General features: G+C 53.1%; 1 protein-coding gene across 2 annotated transcripts in view; it reads left to right on the top strand.

Annotated features, from left to right (window-relative positions):
* The window catches only part of LOC147113717 (inorganic pyrophosphatase-like), a 68573-nt gene that overhangs the window by 16073 nt on the left and 33601 nt on the right, over positions 1-18899 (top strand). For both annotated transcript variants that reach the window (XM_085995035.1, XM_085995034.1), the window contains exons 3-5: positions 13012-13065; positions 13772-13891; positions 18162-18248. In XM_085995035.1, the coding sequence (XP_085851161.1) occupies positions 13012-13065; positions 13772-13891; positions 18162-18248 (261 nt within the window). The remainder of the gene's footprint in view (positions 1-13011; positions 13066-13771; positions 13892-18161; positions 18249-18899) is intronic.

Here is an 18899-nt window from a genome sequence, read left to right as displayed (position 1 = left end):
CCAGTTTTTTGCATATTTGGCGTTGCTCTGGTCTTAGTGTGTTTTTCTGGTATAATTTCTCAAAGTGGTTTACCCATGTGTCCCCATTTTGAATGGCCAAATCGTCGTGTTGTTTTTTGTGTAGTGTTTTCAAGTTTTCCCAGAAACAATTGGAATCAATGGATTCCTCCATGGAGCTGAGTGTATTCTTAATATATTGCTCTTTTTTGGTTCTGAGTGTGTTTCTGTATTGTGTTAGTGTCTGACAATAAGTAAGGCGTAGTTCCTCGTTTTCTGGATGTCTGTGTTTTTGGTTTGATATTTTTCTAAGTTTTTTCCTCATGTTATGGCAATCTCGGTCAAACCATTTTTCATAGTTTTTTGTTTTGGGTTTGTTCTTGCGAGCTTTCAAGTTTGCATTTGTTGCCAAATTATCAAAAATATTGTTTAGTTTACTAACTGCCCGGTTTACGCCTTCTTTATTGTGAGTGTATATGTTATCCAGAAAGGTGTCTAAGAGAGCTTGAGTTGATGCATTGCTAATTGTTTTCTGGTATTTTTCCGTGTCGTTTTTGGCCCATCTGTACGATTTTTTGGTGTTGTACAGTTTACTGGGTTGTGTTTCTATGTTGTTTGTTTCTGTCTTTTTGAGGAACATAGTAATTTGACTGTGATCTGACAGTGTTGTTTGTGGTTTGACTGTGAATGCTCTGAAAGAGGATGGGTCTAAGTCTGTAAACATATAGTCTACTGTGCTGCAGCGAAGAGGTGAGCAATAGGTCGATCTTCCTAGGAGGTCTCCTATGAACCTACCATTGACAATGTACAGACCCAGGTTTCGACAGAGCTGTAGTAGCTGTTTTCCGTTGGTATTTGACTGCTTGTCGCAGTTATGCCTGTATGGAAGGGAAGGGATGTCAAAGTGGTTATTCCCGAAAACGTAATTGTTTCCCTGATTATTGGTGAAGTCTGGTTCTTCGCCCGTTCTTGAATTGAGGTCCCCACAGATCAACACGTTCCCCTGGGCCTGGTATTGGATAATTTCCCCCTCCATGTTGGAGAAGGTGTCCTCTTTAAAGTACGGGGAATCGATTGGGGGGATATAAAGTGCGCAAATGTAAACATCTTGGGTGTTTGAGATAATCTCCCTCTCAAGTTTGAGCCACATATGGTTTTCGCCCTTTTTTATAAATTTGATGTAATTCTTAAGTTCTGTTTTAAACCAGATCAGTATGCCTCCGGAGTCTCTGCCTTGGGTTACACTTGGTAATTTATTGGAGGGGACCACCAGCTCAGTGTACCCTTGGGGACAGCCAGTGTGTCCTTTTCCTTTATACCAAGTTTCCTGTAAAATGATAATATCTAGGTCTTTAGTTTCATCTATGAACTCTGGGGTCCTACTCTTCACTTCTCGCAGTGAAGAGCGTAGACCTTGGATATTCCAGGTCGAAATATATAAGGATTTCATGTTAAGTTTGATCTTTTACTATGATAGGTTAAAGAGTGGTACGTGTTTGTCGTGTCTAAGTGTGGGGAAAAAAAAGATCACTCCCTGAACCCCTTTCGCTACCTCTTCTTGCCAGTTTATTTGGGGGTAGTTAAAATCTCTGATGATTATTATTTCATGTCCTTTACTCATTTCATATATTTGCTTACGTGTTTCTTCAGCCACCTCCTTTCCACTATTAGATGGTTTGCAGTATACCCCTATTAGCGTGACTGATCCCTTATCTTTGATTTCACTCCATTTGGATTTCTAACCTTCTACTGCCATTATCTTATCTCTAATTAATACAGCTACCTATCCTTTATGATTATGTTATAACCTACAATATCTAGTTGCCAGTCCTGTTCTTTATGTAGCCATGTTTCATTTATTCATACTACATATGATTCCTCGCTACAGATTATTGCCTCTAGTTCCCCCATTTTATTTGGGTGCTGTGTACATTGCTGTACAGGCAGTTTAATTTGTTTTTAATAGTTCTTTTTTACTTTCTTTTTAACAATCCTTTTATACATCTGTTTTATAACTATTTGTTACCCTTGTTCCTTACCTTGGTCTGACCTTTACTCTCATCTCCTATTTTTTTTATCTTTAGACTTGTTATTTTCACCAGATCCCTCCCTATCAAAGTCCTATCCACAGCCCTATTTATCCTTTCTGCTAGGACACTGGTAGCACTCCGATTCAGGTGAAGTCAGTCCCAGCGGTATAGCTCCTTCTTGTCCAAGTACTGGTGCCAGAGTCCCATGAAATGGAACCCCTCCTTCCCACACCAGTCTTTCAGCCACGCAGTCACCATCCTGATCTGCCTATCCCTATGCCAATTAGCACGTGGCTCCGGTAGTAATCCTGGATTACCACCCATGAGGTCTTTTTTTAAAATTTAGTTCCTAACTTCTGATATTTCCTTAGCAGGACCTCGTCCCTTTTCTTCCCCCCTTTTCTTCCCTATGTCATTGGTCCCAACATGGACCAGGACAACTGGATCTTCCCCCCTCTCCAAATTCCTCCGAGATATCCTTTACCATTGCATCAGGTAGGCAACACATCCTTCTGGACTCTCACGATTGCCAAGGACACTATCGATCCCTCTAATTATCAAATCCCCTACAATTTTTTTATTCTGCTCTTAACCACCACCCCCCATCCTCCCCCCGGACTGCCTCCTCTCCATGGTGCCATGATTAGCATTCTGTCTGTCCACCCCAGAGCCTGCTTCCTTATCCTCGCAGGCAGCAAATACACTGTAACTGTTGGACAGGACTCGCGTCTGCCGGATCTCCTTCTCTATCTCCCCTCAGTTCCCCCTACCCTGCTGACTAACAGTCACACACTCTCCTTCCTGTACCTGTATTTTCCTCTGGGGTGCGACTGCATTCTGGAGAAAACTATCCAAAGACTCCTCCCCCTCCCTTGTGTATCGGAATGTCTCTAACTCGCACTCCAGCTCAAAGACCCTGAGCCGGAGTGTCTCAAGCCAGGGACATTTACTGCAGATGTGGCAATCCGGGACAATCTCGTTGTCCACAACCTCCCACATACTACAGTCCCGACACACTGCCGTCTCTGATCTTTATTCATTTGTTAATTAACAGTAATTTATATTTAGAACTAATAGAATCACTTGAGTTCTAGTATTAATTAGTTAATGGATTAGTTTGATTTGAGATTAATTACTACTTATTTATTATTTATGTACAGATTCTTATTTAATGCAAGTTGGATCAGTTTGCTGTTGGTTTCCTCCACTTAGTTTATTTTATCTTGTTATATCTATTTATGCTATTTAGCTTCCTATGTCTGTTTGTTTACCTATAGGATATGCTCTTAATACTTATGTTAATGATAGATGAGAGTGGTGGACCTGAATCTGCTTCCCCCACCCTTTCAGGCAGTGCATTCCAGACCATATTAACTCACTGCGTCAAAAAAATGCTCCTCATCTTCCTGCTGGTTCTCCTGCCAATTATCTTCAATCTGTATCTCTGATTACCAACCCTTCTGCCACTGGAAACAGTTTCTCCTTATTTACTCCTCACTTTTGGTAATTTCTTTACCTACGTATACTTTGATTAAACTACTCTGTTCCTCCTTGCCCCTCTGCTCCTAATTCCCGCTCTAATTAAACTCCTGTTTCGGAAGTACTGTTCTCGCTCTGTTACTCACTGCTAGCAAAAGCCAGAATACTGGAAAGCTGAAGCAAGGCCTGAAAATGGTGCACCCCCGAGGAGACCAGACGCAGGTTTACGACCTGGGTGTAAATCCTTGAGAGAACTGTTCTGTTGCCTCCACAGACGATGACTGGCATGTTACGTGTCTCCAACATTTCTGTTGTTAGTTCTTCAAATCGCTACTGTTGGTTTTACACATCAGTGTTTGTAATTTTGTAACGTGAAGCTGGGGATTTTGCATGTTAATAAATTCCTGTAGAGGTTTTGAGGTTGCTGCAGTGGTGTGACTCTTATCAAGTGCTATTTGCTGCACCCTTATTGATTATTTCAAGGAAGAGTAAGGATTGAGAGCATTAACCTGATGACATTAGTGTGGCAATAACTGAATGAAGTAAGAGTACTGTTGATAAAGGCAGCTGTGTACGTGGCAACCACTGCAAAGTACAACTCGATCTATTATTAGACACAGCCACCTCCCTCAAACCTTCCTGTCTGGGGAAATTATAGACTTGTAAAGCTTACTATAGGGTTTATATAGCAACTAAACGTGGATACACTTGGCCATTATGTACTGGATCTTTGAATCCTGAATACAGATGCAATAAGCAATCCATTGCCACGAGCGGCTGCATAAAGAAACACTCCTGAAGCGAGTGGCAGCTGCTATTTTATCCAGCACCCTTAAATATGGCATTGACCCAAGGGATGGGAGGTTCAGGACTTTGCTTTCTCAGTGGTGTTTGCTCCTCTCCTGAAGTTGTTGCTTCATGCTGGGCCACAGTGTCAAACGGCCCTTCAGAATGTGGTGCCTCTCATGCAGCTATTCTTCACATGTTAATCTGCACAGGAAGTACTGGAAGACTGACTGATCCCCTTCCCATAGACACTCACTGATCCCCGTCCCATAGACACTCACTGATCCCCTTCCCATAGACACTGACTGATCCCCTTCCCATAGACACTCACTGATCCCCTTCCCATAGACACTCACTGATCCCCGTCCCATAGACACTCACTGATCCCCTTCCCATAGACACTCACTGATCCCCGTCCCATAGACACTGACTGATCCCCTTCCCATAGACACTCACTGATCCCCGTCCCATAGACACTCACTGATCCCCTTCCCATAGACACTCACTGATCCCCGTCCCATAGACACTCACTGATCCCCTTCCCATAGACACTCACTGATCCCCGTCCCATAGACACTGACTGATCCCCGTCCCATAGACACTGACTGATCCCCTTCCCATAGACACTCACTGATCCCCTTCCCATAGACACTGACTGATCCCCTTCCCATAGACACTCACTGATCCCCTTCCCATAGACACTCACTGATCCCGTCCCATAGTCACTCACTGATCCCCTTCCCATACACACTCACTGATCCCCTTCCCATAGACACTCACTGATCCCCTTCCCATAGACACTCACTGATCCCCTTCCCATAGACACTCACTGATCCCCTTCCCATAGACACTCACTGATCCCCTTCCCACAGACACTCACTGATCCCCTTCCCATAGACACTCACTGATCCCCTTCCCATAGACACTCACTGATCCCCTTCCCATAGACACTCACTGATCCCCTTCCCATAGACACTCACTGATCCCCTTCCCATAGACACTCACTGATCCCCTTCCCATAGACACTCACTGATCCCCTTCCCATAGACACTCACTGATCCCGTCCCATAGTCACTCACTGATCCCCTTCCCTTGGTCACTCACTGATCCCGTCGAATAGACACTCAATGATCCCCTTCCCATAGTCACTCACTGATCCCCTTCCCATAATCACTCACTGATCCCCTTCCCATAGTCACTCCCTGATCCCCTTCCCACAGTCACTCACTGATCCCCTTCCCATAGACACTCACTGATCCCCTTCCCAAAGTCACTCACTGATCCCCTTCCCATAGTCACTCACAGATCCCCTTCCCATAGACACTCACTGATCCCCGTCCCATAATCACTCACTGATCCCCTTCCCATAGTCACTCCCTGATCCCCTTCCCACAGTCACTCACTGATCCCCTTCCCATAGACACTCACTGATCCCCTTCCCAAAGTCACTCACTGATCCCCTTCCCATAGTCACTCACAGATCCCCTTCCCATAGACACTCACTGATCCCCGTCCCATAGTCACTCACTGATCCCCGTCCCATAGTCACTCCGTGAACCCCGTCCCATAGTCACTCCGTGATCCCCGTCCCATAGTCACTCCGTGATCCCCTTCCCATAGTCACTCCGTGATCCCCTTCCCATAGTCACTCCGTGATCCCCTTCCCATAGTCACCCCGTGATCCACTTCCCATAGTCACTCACTGATCCCCTTCCCATAGTCACTCACTGACCCCCTTCCCATAGTCACTCCCTGATCCCCTTCCCATAGTCACTCCCTGATCCCCTTCCCAGAGTCACTCTCTGATCCCCTTCCCATAGACACTGATCCCTGTCCCTTAGACACTGATCCCCTTCCCATAGTCACTCACTGATCCCCTTCCCATAGTCACTCCCTGATCCCCTTCCCATAGTCACTCACTGATCCCCTTCCCATAGTCACTTACTGATCCCCTTCCCATAGTCACTCTCTGATCCCCTTCCCATAGACACTCACTGATCCCTGTCCCATAGACACTGATCCCCTTCCCATAGTCACTCACTGATCCCCCTTCCCATAGTCACTCCCTGATCCCCTTCCCATAGTCACTCTCTGATCCCCTTCCCATAGACACTCTCTGATCCCCTTCCCATAGACACTCACTGATCCCCGTCCCATAGACACTGATCCCCGTCCCATAGTCACTCACACTGATCCCCGTCCCATAGACACTCACTGATCCCCGTCCCATAGACACTCTCTGATCCCCGTCCCATAGACACTCACTGATCCCCTTCCCAAAGACACTCACTGATCCCCATCCCATAGACACTCACTGATCCCCTTCCCATAGACACTCACTGATCCCCTTCCTATAGATACTCTCTGATCCCCTTCCCATAGACACTCTCTGATCCCCTTCCCATAGACACTCACTGATCCCCTTCCCATAGATGCTCACTGATCCCTTTCCCACAGACACTCACTGATCCCCGTCCCAGAGACACTCACTGATCCCCGTCCCATAGTCACTCACTGATCCCCGTCCCATAGTCACTCACTGATCCCCGTCCCACAGACACTCAGTGATCCCCGTCCCACAGACACTCACTGATCCCCTTCCCATAGACACTCACTGATCCCCGTCCCATCGACACTCTCTGATCCCCTTCCCATAGTCACTCACTGATCCCCGTCCCATAGAGACTCTCTGATCCCCTTCCCATAGACACTCACTGATCCCCTTCCCATAGACACTCACTGATCCCAGTCCCATAGTCACTCACTGATCCCCGTCCCATAGTCATTCACTGATCCCCGTCCCATAGATACTCTCTGATCCCCTTCCCATAGACACTCACTGATCCCCTTCCCATAGACACTCACTGATCCCCGTCCCATAGATAGTCTCTGATCCCCTTCCCATAGACACTCACTGATCCCCTTCCCATAGACACTCACTGATCCCAGTCCCATAGTCACTCACTGATCCCCTTCCCATAGTCACTCACAGATCCCCTTCCCATAGACACTCACTGATCCCCGTCCCATAGACACTGATCCCCGTCCCATAGTCACTCACACTGATCCCCGTCCCATAGACACTCTCTGATCCCCGTCCCATAGACACTCTCTGATCCCCGTCCCATAGACACTCTCTGATCCCCGTCCCATAGACACTCACTGATCCCCTTCCCATAGACACTCACTGATCCCCATCCCATAGACACTCACTGATCCCCTTCCCATAGACACTCACTGATCCCCTTCCTATAGATACTCTCTGATCCCCTTCCCATAGACACTCTCTGATCCCCTTCCCATAGACACTCACTGATCCCCTTCCCATAGATGCTCACTGATCCCTTTCCCACAGACGCTCACTGATCCCCGTCCCAGAGACGCTCACTGATCCCCGTCCCAGAGACGCTCACTGATCCCCGTCCCATAGTCACTCACTGATCCCCGTCCCATAGTCACTCACTGATCCCCGTCCCATAGTCACTCACTGATCCCCTTCCCACAGACACTCAGTGATCCCCGTCCCACAGACACTCAGTGATCCCCGTCCCACAGACACTCACTGATCCCCTTCCCACAGACACTCACTGATCCCCGTCCCATCGACACTCTCTGATCCCCTTCCCATAGTCACTCACTGATCCCCGTCCCATAGACACTCTCTGATCCCCTTCCCATAGACACTCACTGATCCCAGTCCCATAGTCACTCACTGATCCCCGTCCCATAGTCACTCACTGATCCCCGTCCCATAGATACTCTCTGATCCCCTTCCCATAGACACTCACTGATCCCCTTCCCATAGACACTCACTGATCCCAGTCCCATAGTCACTCACTGATCCCCGTCCCATAGTCATTCACTGAGCCCCGTCCCATAGACACTCACTGAGCCCCGTCCCGCAGACACTGAGCCCCGTCCCGCAGACACTGAGCCCCGTCCCGCAGACACTGAGCCCCGTCCCGCAGACACTGAGCCCCGTCCCGCAGACACTGAGCCCCGTCCCGCAGACACTGAGCCCCGTCCCGCAGACACTGAGCCCCGTCCCGCAGACACTGAGCCCCGTCCCGCAGACACTGAGCCCCGTCCCGCAGACACTGAGCCCCGTCCCGCAGACACTGAGCCCCGTCCCGCAGACACTGAGCCCCGTCCCGCAGACACTGAGCCCCGTCCCGCAGACACTGAGCCCCGTCCCGCAGACACTGAGCCCCGTCCCGCAGACACTGAGCCCCGTCCCGCAGACACTGAGCCCCGTCCCGCAGACACTGAGCCCCGTCCCGCAGACACTGAGCCCCGTCCCGCAGACACTGAGCCCCGTCCCGCAGACACTGAGCCCCGTCCCGCAGACACTGAGCCCCGTCCCGCAGACACTGAGCCCCGTCCCGCAGACACTGAGCCCCGTCCCGCAGACACTGAGCCCCGTCCCGCAGACACTGAGCCCCGTCCCGCAGACACTGAGCCCCGTCCCGCAGACACTGAGCCCCGTCCCGCAGACACTGAGCCCCGTCCCGCAGACACTGAGCCCCGTCCCGCAGACACTGAGCCCCGTCCCGCAGACACTGAGCCCCGTCCCGCAGACACTGAGCCCCGTCCCGCAGACACTGAGCCCCGTCCCGCAGACACTGAGCCCCGTCCCGCAGACACTGAGCCCCGTCCCGCAGACACTGAGCCCCGTCCCGCAGACACTGAGCCCCGTCCCGCAGACACTGAGCCCCGTCCCGCAGACACTGAGCCCCGTCCCGCAGACACTGAGCCCCGTCCCGCAGACACTGAGCCCCGTCCCGCAGACACTGAGCCCCGTCCCGCAGACACTGAGCCCCGTCCCGCAGACACTGAGCCCCGTCCCGCAGACACTGAGCCCCGTCCCGCAGACACTGAGCCCCGTCCCGCAGACACTGAGCCCCGTCCCGCAGACACTGAGCCCCGTCCCGCAGACACTGAGCCCCGTCCCGCAGACACTGAGCCCCGTCCCGCAGACACTGAGCCCCGTCCCGCAGACACTGAGCCCCGTCCCGCAGACACTGAGCCCCGTCCCGCAGACACTGAGCCCCGTCCCGCAGACACTGAGCCCCGTCCCGCAGACACTGAGCCCCGTCCCGCAGACACTGAGCCCCGTCCCGCAGACACTGAGCCCCGTCCCGCAGACACTGAGCCCCGTCCCGCAGACACTGAGCCCCGTCCCGCAGACACTGAGCCCCGTCCCGCAGACACTGAGCCCCGTCCCGCAGACACTGAGCCCCGTCCCGCAGACACTGAGCCCCGTCCCGCAGACACTGAGCCCCGTCCCGCAGACACTGAGCCCCGTCCCGCAGACACTGAGCCCCGTCCCGCAGACACTGAGCCCCGTCCCGCAGACACTGAGCCCCGTCCCGCAGACACTGAGCCCCGTCCCGCAGACACTGAGCCCCGTCCCGCAGACACTGAGCCCCGTCCCGCAGACACTGAGCCCCGTCCCGCAGACACTGAGCCCCGTCCCGCAGACACTGAGCCCCGTCCCGCAGACACTGAGCCCCGTCCCGCAGACACTGAGCCCCGTCCCGCAGACACTGAGCCCCGTCCCGCAGACACTGAGCCCCGTCCCGCAGACACTGAGCCCCGTCCCGCAGACACTGAGCCCCGTCCCGCAGACACTGAGCCCCGTCCCGCAGACACTGAGCCCCGTCCCGCAGACACTGAGCCCCGTCCCGCAGACACTGAGCCCCGTCCCGCAGACACTGAGCCCCGTCCCGCAGACACTGAGCCCCGTCCCGCAGACACTGAGCCCCGTCCCGCAGACACTGAGCCCCGTCCCGCAGACACTGAGCCCCGTCCCGCAGACACTGAGCCCCGTCCCGCAGACACTGAGCCCCGTCCCGCAGACACTGAGCCCCGTCCCGCAGACACTGAGCCCCGTCCCGCAGACACTGAGCCCCGTCCCGCAGACACTGAGCCCCGTCCCGCAGACACTGAGCCCCGTCCCGCAGACACTGAGCCCCGTCCCGCAGACACTGAGCCCCGTCCCGCAGACACTGAGCCCCGTCCCGCAGACACTGAGCCCCGTCCCGCAGACACTGAGCCCCGTCCCGCAGACACTGAGCCCCGTCCCGCAGACACTGAGCCCCGTCCCGCAGACACTGAGCCCCGTCCCGCAGACACTGAGCCCCGTCCCGCAGACACTGAGCCCCGTCCCGCAGACACTGAGCCCCGTCCCGCAGACACTGAGCCCCGTCCCGCAGACACTGAGCCCCGTCCCGCAGACACTGAGCCCCGTCCCGCAGACACTGAGCCCCGTCCCGCAGACACTGAGCCCCGTCCCGCAGACACTGAGCCCCGTCCCGCAGACACTGAGCCCCGTCCCGCAGACACTGAGCCCCGTCCCGCAGACACTGAGCCCCGTCCCGCAGACACTGAGCCCCGTCCCGCAGACACTGAGCCCCGTCCCGCAGACACTGAGCCCCGTCCCGCAGACACTGAGCCCCGTCCCGCAGACACTGAGCCCCGTCCCGCAGACACTGAGCCCCGTCCCGCAGACACTGAGCCCCGTCCCGCAGACACTGAGCCCCGTCCCGCAGACACTGAGCCCCGTCCCGCAGACACTGAGCCCCGTCCCGCAGACACTGAGCCCCGTCCCGCAGACACTGAGCCCCGTCCCGCAGACACTGAGCCCCGTCCCGCAGACACTGAGCCCCGTCCCGCAGACACTGAGCCCCGTCCCGCAGACACTGAGCCCCGTCCCGCAGACACTGAGCCCCGTCCCGCAGACACTGAGCCCCGTCCCGCAGACACTGAGCCCCGTCCCGCAGACACTGAGCCCCGTCCCGCAGACACTGAGCCCCGTCCCGCAGACACTGAGCCCCGTCCCGCAGACACTGAGCCCCGTCCCGCAGACACTGAGCCCCGTCCCGCAGACACTGAGCCCCGTCCCGCAGACACTGAGCCCCGTCCCGCAGACACTGAGCCCCGTCCCGCAGACACTGAGCCCCGTCCCGCAGACACTGAGCCCCGTCCCGCAGACACTGAGCCCCGTCCCGCAGACACTGAGCCCCGTCCCGCAGACACTGAGCCCCGTCCCGCAGACACTGAGCCCCGTCCCGCAGACACTGAGCCCCGTCCCGCAGACACTGAGCCCCGTCCCGCAGACACTGAGCCCCGTCCCGCAGACACTGAGCCCCGTCCCGCAGACACTGAGCCCCGTCCCGCAGACACTGAGCCCCGTCCCGCAGACACTGAGCCCCGTCCCGCAGACACTGGGCCCCGTCCCGCAGACACTGGGCCCCGTCCCGCAGACACTGGGCCCCGTCCCGCAGACACTGGGCCCCGTCCCGCAGACACTCACTGGGCCCCGTCCCGCAGACACTCACTGGGCCCCGTCCCGCAGACACTCACTGGGCCCCGTCCCGCAGACACTCACTGGGCCCCGTCCCGCAGACACTCACTGGGCCCCGTCCCGCAGACACTCACTGGGCCCCGTCCCGCAGACACTCACTGGGCCCCGTCCCGCAGACACTCACTGGGCCCCGTCCCGCAGACACTCACTGGGCCCCGTCCCGCAGACACTCACTGGGCCCCGCCCCGCAGACACTCACTGGGCCCCGCCCCGCAGACACTCACTGGGCCCCGTCCCGCAGACACTCACTGGGCCCCGTCCCGCAGACACTCACTGGGCCCCGTCCCGCAGACACTCACTGGGCCCCGTCCCGCAGACACTCACTGGGCCCCGTCCCGCAGACACTCACTGGGCCCCGTCCCGCAGACACTCACTGGGCCCCGTCCCGCAGACACTCACTGGGCCCCGTCCCGCAGACACTCACTGGGCCCCGTCCCGCAGACACTCACTGGGCCCCGTCCCGCAGACACTCACTGGGCCCCGTCCCGCAGACACTCACTGGGCCCCGTCCCGCAGACACTCACTGGGCCCCGTCCCGCAGACACTCACTGGGCCCCGTCCCGCAGACACTCACTGGGCCCCGTCCCGCAGACACTCACTGGGCCCCGTCCCGCAGACACTCACTGGGCCCCGTCCCGCAGACACTCACTGGGCCCCGTCCCGCAGACACTCACTGGGCCCCGTCCCGCAGACACTCACTGGGCCCCGTCCCGCAGACACTCACTGGGCCCCGTCCCGCAGACACTCACTGGGCCCCGTCCCGCAGACACTCACTGGGCCCCGTCCCGCAGACACTCACTGGGCCCCGTCCCGCAGACACTCACTGGGCCCCGTCCCGCAGACACTCACTGGGCCCCGTCCCGCAGACACTCACTGGGCCCCGTCCCGCAGACACTCACTGGGCCCCGTCCCGCAGACACTCACTGGGCCCCGTCCCGCAGACACTCACTGGGCCCCGCCCCGCAGACACTCACTGGGCCCCGCCCCGCAGACACTCACTGGGCCCCGCCCCGCAGACACTCACTGGGCCCCGCCCCGCAGACACTCACTGGGCCCCGCCCCGCAGACACTCACTGGGCCCCGCCCCGCAGACACTCACTGGGCCCCGCCCCGCAGACACTCACTGGGCCCCGCCCCGCAGACACTCACTGGGCCCCGCCCCGCAGACACTCACTGGGCCCCGCCCCGCAGACACTCACTGGGCCCCGCCCCGCAGACACTCACTGAGCCCCTGAGGATCGGAGGGGATATACTGAGGTGATGACCTGTCCTGAGATGGATATTGGGGAGATACTGAGGTGATAAGCTGCAGCATCAGTGCTTACTAATACTGACCTGTGCATTCTCTTGCAGGATGTGTTTAACATGGTTGTGGAGGTTCCTCGCTGGACCAACGCAAAGATGGAGGTAATTTATTTTTTTGCCCAGACGGCCTTGTGTATTAAAACACTTTTTTCCCCCCAAAACCTAACTACTTATTTGCACTCAAAGTAATTGTGGATCATTAAGAACTCCTCAGAAATTGTTGAAATAATTTATTGAGAAAATAGTTTGTAACATAATGTGAGTAGTTCAGGTTCGGTCCTCTGCTTGTTTGTCTCTGTATCTTAGAAATTGTATATCTGCATGCTCTTGCAACAATGTTGACACTTTATTGTCACACTTTTACATCAACATTTTGCAATACACATTTTATGCCCATATTTATAATGGAGACGTCCTCCGTACACTGAAGGCTGGTGCACTGTCAACTTTCTCAGTTCTGCCATATTGTTGCTCTGGTATGTTCTCTGCTTGTTTTCTCTCTCTCTCGTTCGCCCTGTCTCGTTCTGTCTGGCTGTCTCGCTCGCGCTCTCTTGCGCGCCACACACCCTCTGGGTTGTCCCCTCCCACCCCCCGAAAGCCCCCCACCCCCTGGGGAGTGAGGCAGAGAGGGGACAGCTGGGGTGTGGTGTGGGTGGGCGGGGAGTGGAGCGAGATGCTAAGCTGGCTGCAGTTGGTGCCTGTACAGCAATGTGAAGTGCGAGGGGAAGGAAGAGCAGGGGATGAACTCGGACTAGATGCGTACTTTCAACAGGAAACTTTACTGAATTTTGTGTTTCTGTATTTTTAGATTGCAACAAAAGAGCCATTGAACCCGATCAAGCAAGACGTTAAGAAAGGGAAAATGCGATTTGTGGCAAATGTTTTTCCTCATAAGGGATATATTTGGAACTATGGGGCCCTTCCGCAGGTGAGTGTGGAGAAGGTGTTTGCTTTCCCACTGGGCCAATCGCAGCGCATCTTTACTGATCCCACTGACAAATGATGAAAACATCGGCTTCTCATTACTGGGAGGCCACAATTTCAGAGATGGGCACCTTAAGGTAGATAGTGTGCTGCTGCAGACTGCCCACACTGACTCGAACCGATTCGGATTGTAGTTTTGGGACAGCACAGTAAGAAAACGCTAGTGGACCGTAAGAGCAATACAGGCAGTTCACTGCTACTGAATGGTTATTTCAAAAAGCTGAAATGCTTTTGGGAACTGAAAATATTGCTTTCTTATATTTAAAAAAAATCTCTCTGTGCAAATAAAGCTGCTGGTGTGAGCACGGCCTGTGTTAGAGGCTGGTTTACTGATGACTCTTTCATTACAGCTGGTGAAATAAATTTGCAATGTAGATCTAATTAAGTAATAAAACGGATACTGTACTGCTACTTCCTGGAATTCATTTTCTCTCTCCCTCAACTACTGTTCTCACTGTTAAAAGTTTGGATTTTTGTAGAACAGTTATTTTCTTTCACCTGCGGAATCATCTACATGTTGCCCATTGCCAACACCATCTCAGACGTGGAGCCAGCTTCCACATGTACGCTGGCTTCACTTACTCTACCTCTCTCAAAACAATTGTGTTCCCACACTGCTTGTTCGACATCTATTACTGGATGCGCCACAATTTCTCCAGCTAAATATTGGGAAGACCGAAGCCATTTTCCCCGCCACAAACTCTGTTCCATATCCACCGACTCATCCCTCTCCCTGGCCACTGTTTGAGACTGAACCAGACTGTTGGCAGCCTTGGTGTCGTATTTAACCCCGAGATGAGCTTCCGACCACGTATCCGCACCACCACCAAGACCGCCTATTTCCATCTCCATAACATCGCCCATCTCCGCCCCGCATCAGCTCATCTGCTGCTGAAACCCTCATCCATGCCTTTGCTACCTCCAGACTTAACTATTCCAGCGCTCTCCTGTCTGGCCTGCCACCTTGCACCCCCCAGAAATTTGAGCTCATCCAAAACACTGCTGTTCGTGTCCTAACTCACACCAAGTCCCGTTCACCCACCACCCCCTGTGCTCGCTGACCCGTATCCTAACTCACACCAAGTCCCATTCACCCAACACCCCTGTGCTCGCTGCCTCGTATCCTAACTCGCACCAAGTCTCGTTCACCCACCACCCCCTGTGCTCGCTGACCCGTATCCTAACTCACACCAAGTCCCATTCACCCAACACCCCTGTGCTCGCTGACCTACATTGGCTCCCAGTCCAGCAACACCTCAGTTTTAAAATATGCATTCTCGTGTTCCAATCCCTCCATGGCCTCGCACCTCCCTATCTCTCTAACCTCCTTCACCATTACAACCCATATCGCCGCTCCCCAAACTCTCCATTCCTTACACTCTGACGCATCCTCCCTTTACTCGAACATTGCCAGCCATTCCATCACCCAACTAGGCTCCACATTCTGGCATTCTCTCTCTAATCCCTCCATCGCCCTCTGTTCCTTTTACCCTCTTTAAAACCCACCTGTTGGTCACCCCATCTAATCTCTCCTTTGGCTCAATGTCCATTTTCCTTGCATATCTGAAGTACTGTGCGGTGTTTGATTCAATGTTAAAGCCGCTGTATCCGTGCAAGTTGTGATTCACAAGTCCTTTTACCTCCTCTCTTCCCACTGTCCAGAGCCCCAAAAAGTCCTTCCAGGTGAAACAGTGATTTACTTGTACTTCTTACAGTTTAGTATACTGTATTCGCTGCTCACGGTGCGGTCTTCTCTACATTGGGGAGCCTAAACGCAGATTGGGTGATCACTTTGCGGAACACCTCCGTTCAGTCCGTAAGCGTGACCCCGAGCTTCCGGTCGCCTATCACTTTAATTCTCCGCTCCACTCCCACTCTGATCTCTCCGTCCTTGGCCTCTTGCACTATTCCAATGAAGCTCAACATAAGCTCGAGGAACAGCACCTCATCTTTCGATTAGGCACTTTACAGCCCTCTGGACTCAACATCGAGTTTTAACAATTTCAGACTATGACCTCGGGCCCTATATTTATTTCCCCCTTTTTTCTCTCGCATGGCAGCTGTTGATGATTCTGCCATCGCCATTTACACCTCATCTAGAGTCATCTTTTTTTTAACTTGTCCCATTACCATCTCCTTTTGCCTTGCACCATCATCCCTTTTATCTTTTAACCTCTGCCGGTTGAGTGGAATTTTAGCACATGTCCAAAGTAAATTGATTATCCAGCCTATCACAGACCTGCCCTTTTGTTCTTTCCTCCCCACCTCCCAGTCCCTGCCCCACACTTGCTAAAAAATCTGTTACTTCTCTAACCTTTTCCAGTTCTGACAAAGGGTCATCAACCCGAAACGTTAACTCTGTTTCTCTCTCCACGATGCTGCCTGACCTGCTGAGTGTTTCCAGCATTTTCTGTTGTTATTTCAGATTTCCAGCATCCGCAGTATATTTTGCTCATGTAAATGGACCTTGCCCTGTCATCAGAAGCGCTCTGCATTTATTGATGGTTAGCTCTGTTTGGAGCTGTGTGACCTTGAGAATTTGCATTATTTGCAGAATCTGTTTACTTTGGGCGTGTGCTAAAATTCCACTCAACTGGCAGAACATTGAACGCAGAACAGAACCTTTTATCTGGTCAACACAGCTAAGTGATTCACCTGTCACTTCATGGAGCAATCAGCATGGAAGGATTTGTTTGCTATGCTTACACATTTTAATGTAACTGAAATGGGCCATGTCGTTTATTGATGATATTGTCTTTTCAGTGACTGCTCTTTGGGCAGATTCTGCTGTCTCGCCATGATTCAGTGTAGCTTGTGACATACCGACCATAAACCTGACATGACGACCTGAAAAGGATCCTAATCTCAGAGTTCAGACATGAACCACAAACCCACTACAGGCTCCTGTTTCTATCCATGTCATTTCCTTTGAAATCAGGTTTTTAGCTCCACTTGATAATCGCATTTAGATACATCCACTATCAGGCAGAGACAGAGTATCGAGGTTACTCTGACCCTCACTGATACAGTGCCAGTGGATTGGGGAGAGATACTGAGTCACATCGATGTATCTCGCTCCCCAATTCACTGGCAGTGATACTGTGCATCTTCTGCAATCTGAATGAGAAACTGAAAATGTAAATTTTGAGAAGTCAGGGCCTATCTGATTAAAATTATTCATGGTCCAAATGAGAATTGTAAGGAACCAACTAAAGTTAACTGCTGCTGTGTCTTCCTATTTGAAAAAGGACTACAGAGTTGATCCCAGAATTTAAAGGGGTTGGCGTATGAGGAAAGATTGATGACCCTGAGTCTCCTCTTTCTTGAATAGAAAAGACCGGGAGTAGTGTTTAAATTGATGATGTGTTTGGATACATTGATTCCCAATAAGCTTTTCTGCCATGTGCAGAATTTAGGCACAAGGAGTAATATTTAAAAAATAAATACAACAGAAGAAATTTGGAAATGCAGGAGAAACCATTTTACTAAAAGGGCGGTGAGTTAGTGGAACAGATTACCGGGGAGGAACAAGAAACATTACTGAGTTTCGAGAACGGACTGGACTGTTTCCTGTCGGCCAATGAGATTCAGGGTTATTTGAAATACATCATAAAAATACTGTGGATAAGGAGGTTTAGATGGGCCGAAGGGAACACTGTGGATAGGGGGATTAGAAGGGCCGAAGGGAACACTGGATAGGGAGGTTTACATGGGCCGAAGGGAACACTGGATAGAGGGATTAGATGGGCCAAAGGGAACACTGATGGGAGGGATTAGATGGGCCGAAGGGAACACTGTGGATAAGGGGATTAGAAGGGCCGAAGGGAACACTGGATAGGGGGGATTAGAAGGGCCGAAGGGAACACTGGATGGGGGGATTAGAAGGGCCGAAGGGAACACTGATGGGAGGGATTAGAAGGGCCGAAGGGAACACTGTGGATGGGGGGATTAGAAGGGCCGAAGGGAACACTGGATGGGGGGATTAGAAGGGCCGAAGGGAACACTGGATGGGGGGATTAGAAGGGCCGAAGGGAACACTGTGGATGGGGGGATTAGATGGGCCGTAGGGAACACTGTGGATGGGATTAGATGGGCTGAAGGGAACACTGTGGATAGGGGGAATTAGATGTGCTGAAAGGAACATTGTAGATGGGAGGATTAGGTAGGCCAATGGTCCTCTGCCTATAACTCCCACTGTGCTCTTGTTTTTACAGACTTGGGAAGACCCTGCTCACACAGATGAGTCGACTGGATGTGGTGGAGACAATGATCCTATTGATGTATGTGAAATCGGAACCAAGGTATGGCAGATAGATACAGGCTAATGTTCAACTAGAAACAACCATTGGTTAAAGTATCACTGCCATTTTTTCACAGCAGTGGAGAAAATGCTTTCTTTCTAATTTGTTCTGTTCCTCCCCTTTCTCTTGAAAGTACTGACTCACGGGCTGGGGATTGAGTTCCAACAGTTTTAATTCCCCCTGACCAACCTTAAAGGTCATCCTGTTTGGTGTGTGTCAGGCTGTTCGACCATGGGAGCATCACAGTGGAGCTCTGTCTTGTCCTTGGCTCGTGCGCACACTTTGGGGCGGAGGTAATTGGATAGTAGTCAGACAGGAACCCTATTGGTTTATTAGTCCGGGGCACGACTGCCGATTGTACCAGCTGAATTTGTGCCCTGGCTGATTTAGGCTGTTTCAGCACAGACGGGCACTGTTGGTCTGTAGTGTTCACTAGCTGCTGGGCAGTGTATTGAACCACCATTTCCCAAGGGGTGTGAGCAGAGGAGCACAATCCCTTTCCTATTCCTTAGTTTCTGTGGGGAGTCTGTGCAATTAAATTTGATGTCCAGCGCACTCACATTTCAACATCTGTCCCTAAAGTCAGTCAATCTTTAGGCCCAATTTTCACCCAGCCTGCCTGGGGGGAATGGGGTGGGTGCTTTTTTTGGA

The sequence above is a fragment of the Somniosus microcephalus genome, chromosome 8 (genome assembly GCF_052327205.1).
Source record: "Somniosus microcephalus isolate GS21.2 chromosome 8, FLI_Smic_1.0, whole genome shotgun sequence".
Taxonomy (NCBI): domain Eukaryota; kingdom Metazoa; phylum Chordata; class Chondrichthyes; order Squaliformes; family Somniosidae; genus Somniosus; species Somniosus microcephalus.
The sequence above is the reverse complement of the archived record's forward strand: the minus strand, read 5'-3'. Positions and strand labels throughout refer to the sequence as shown.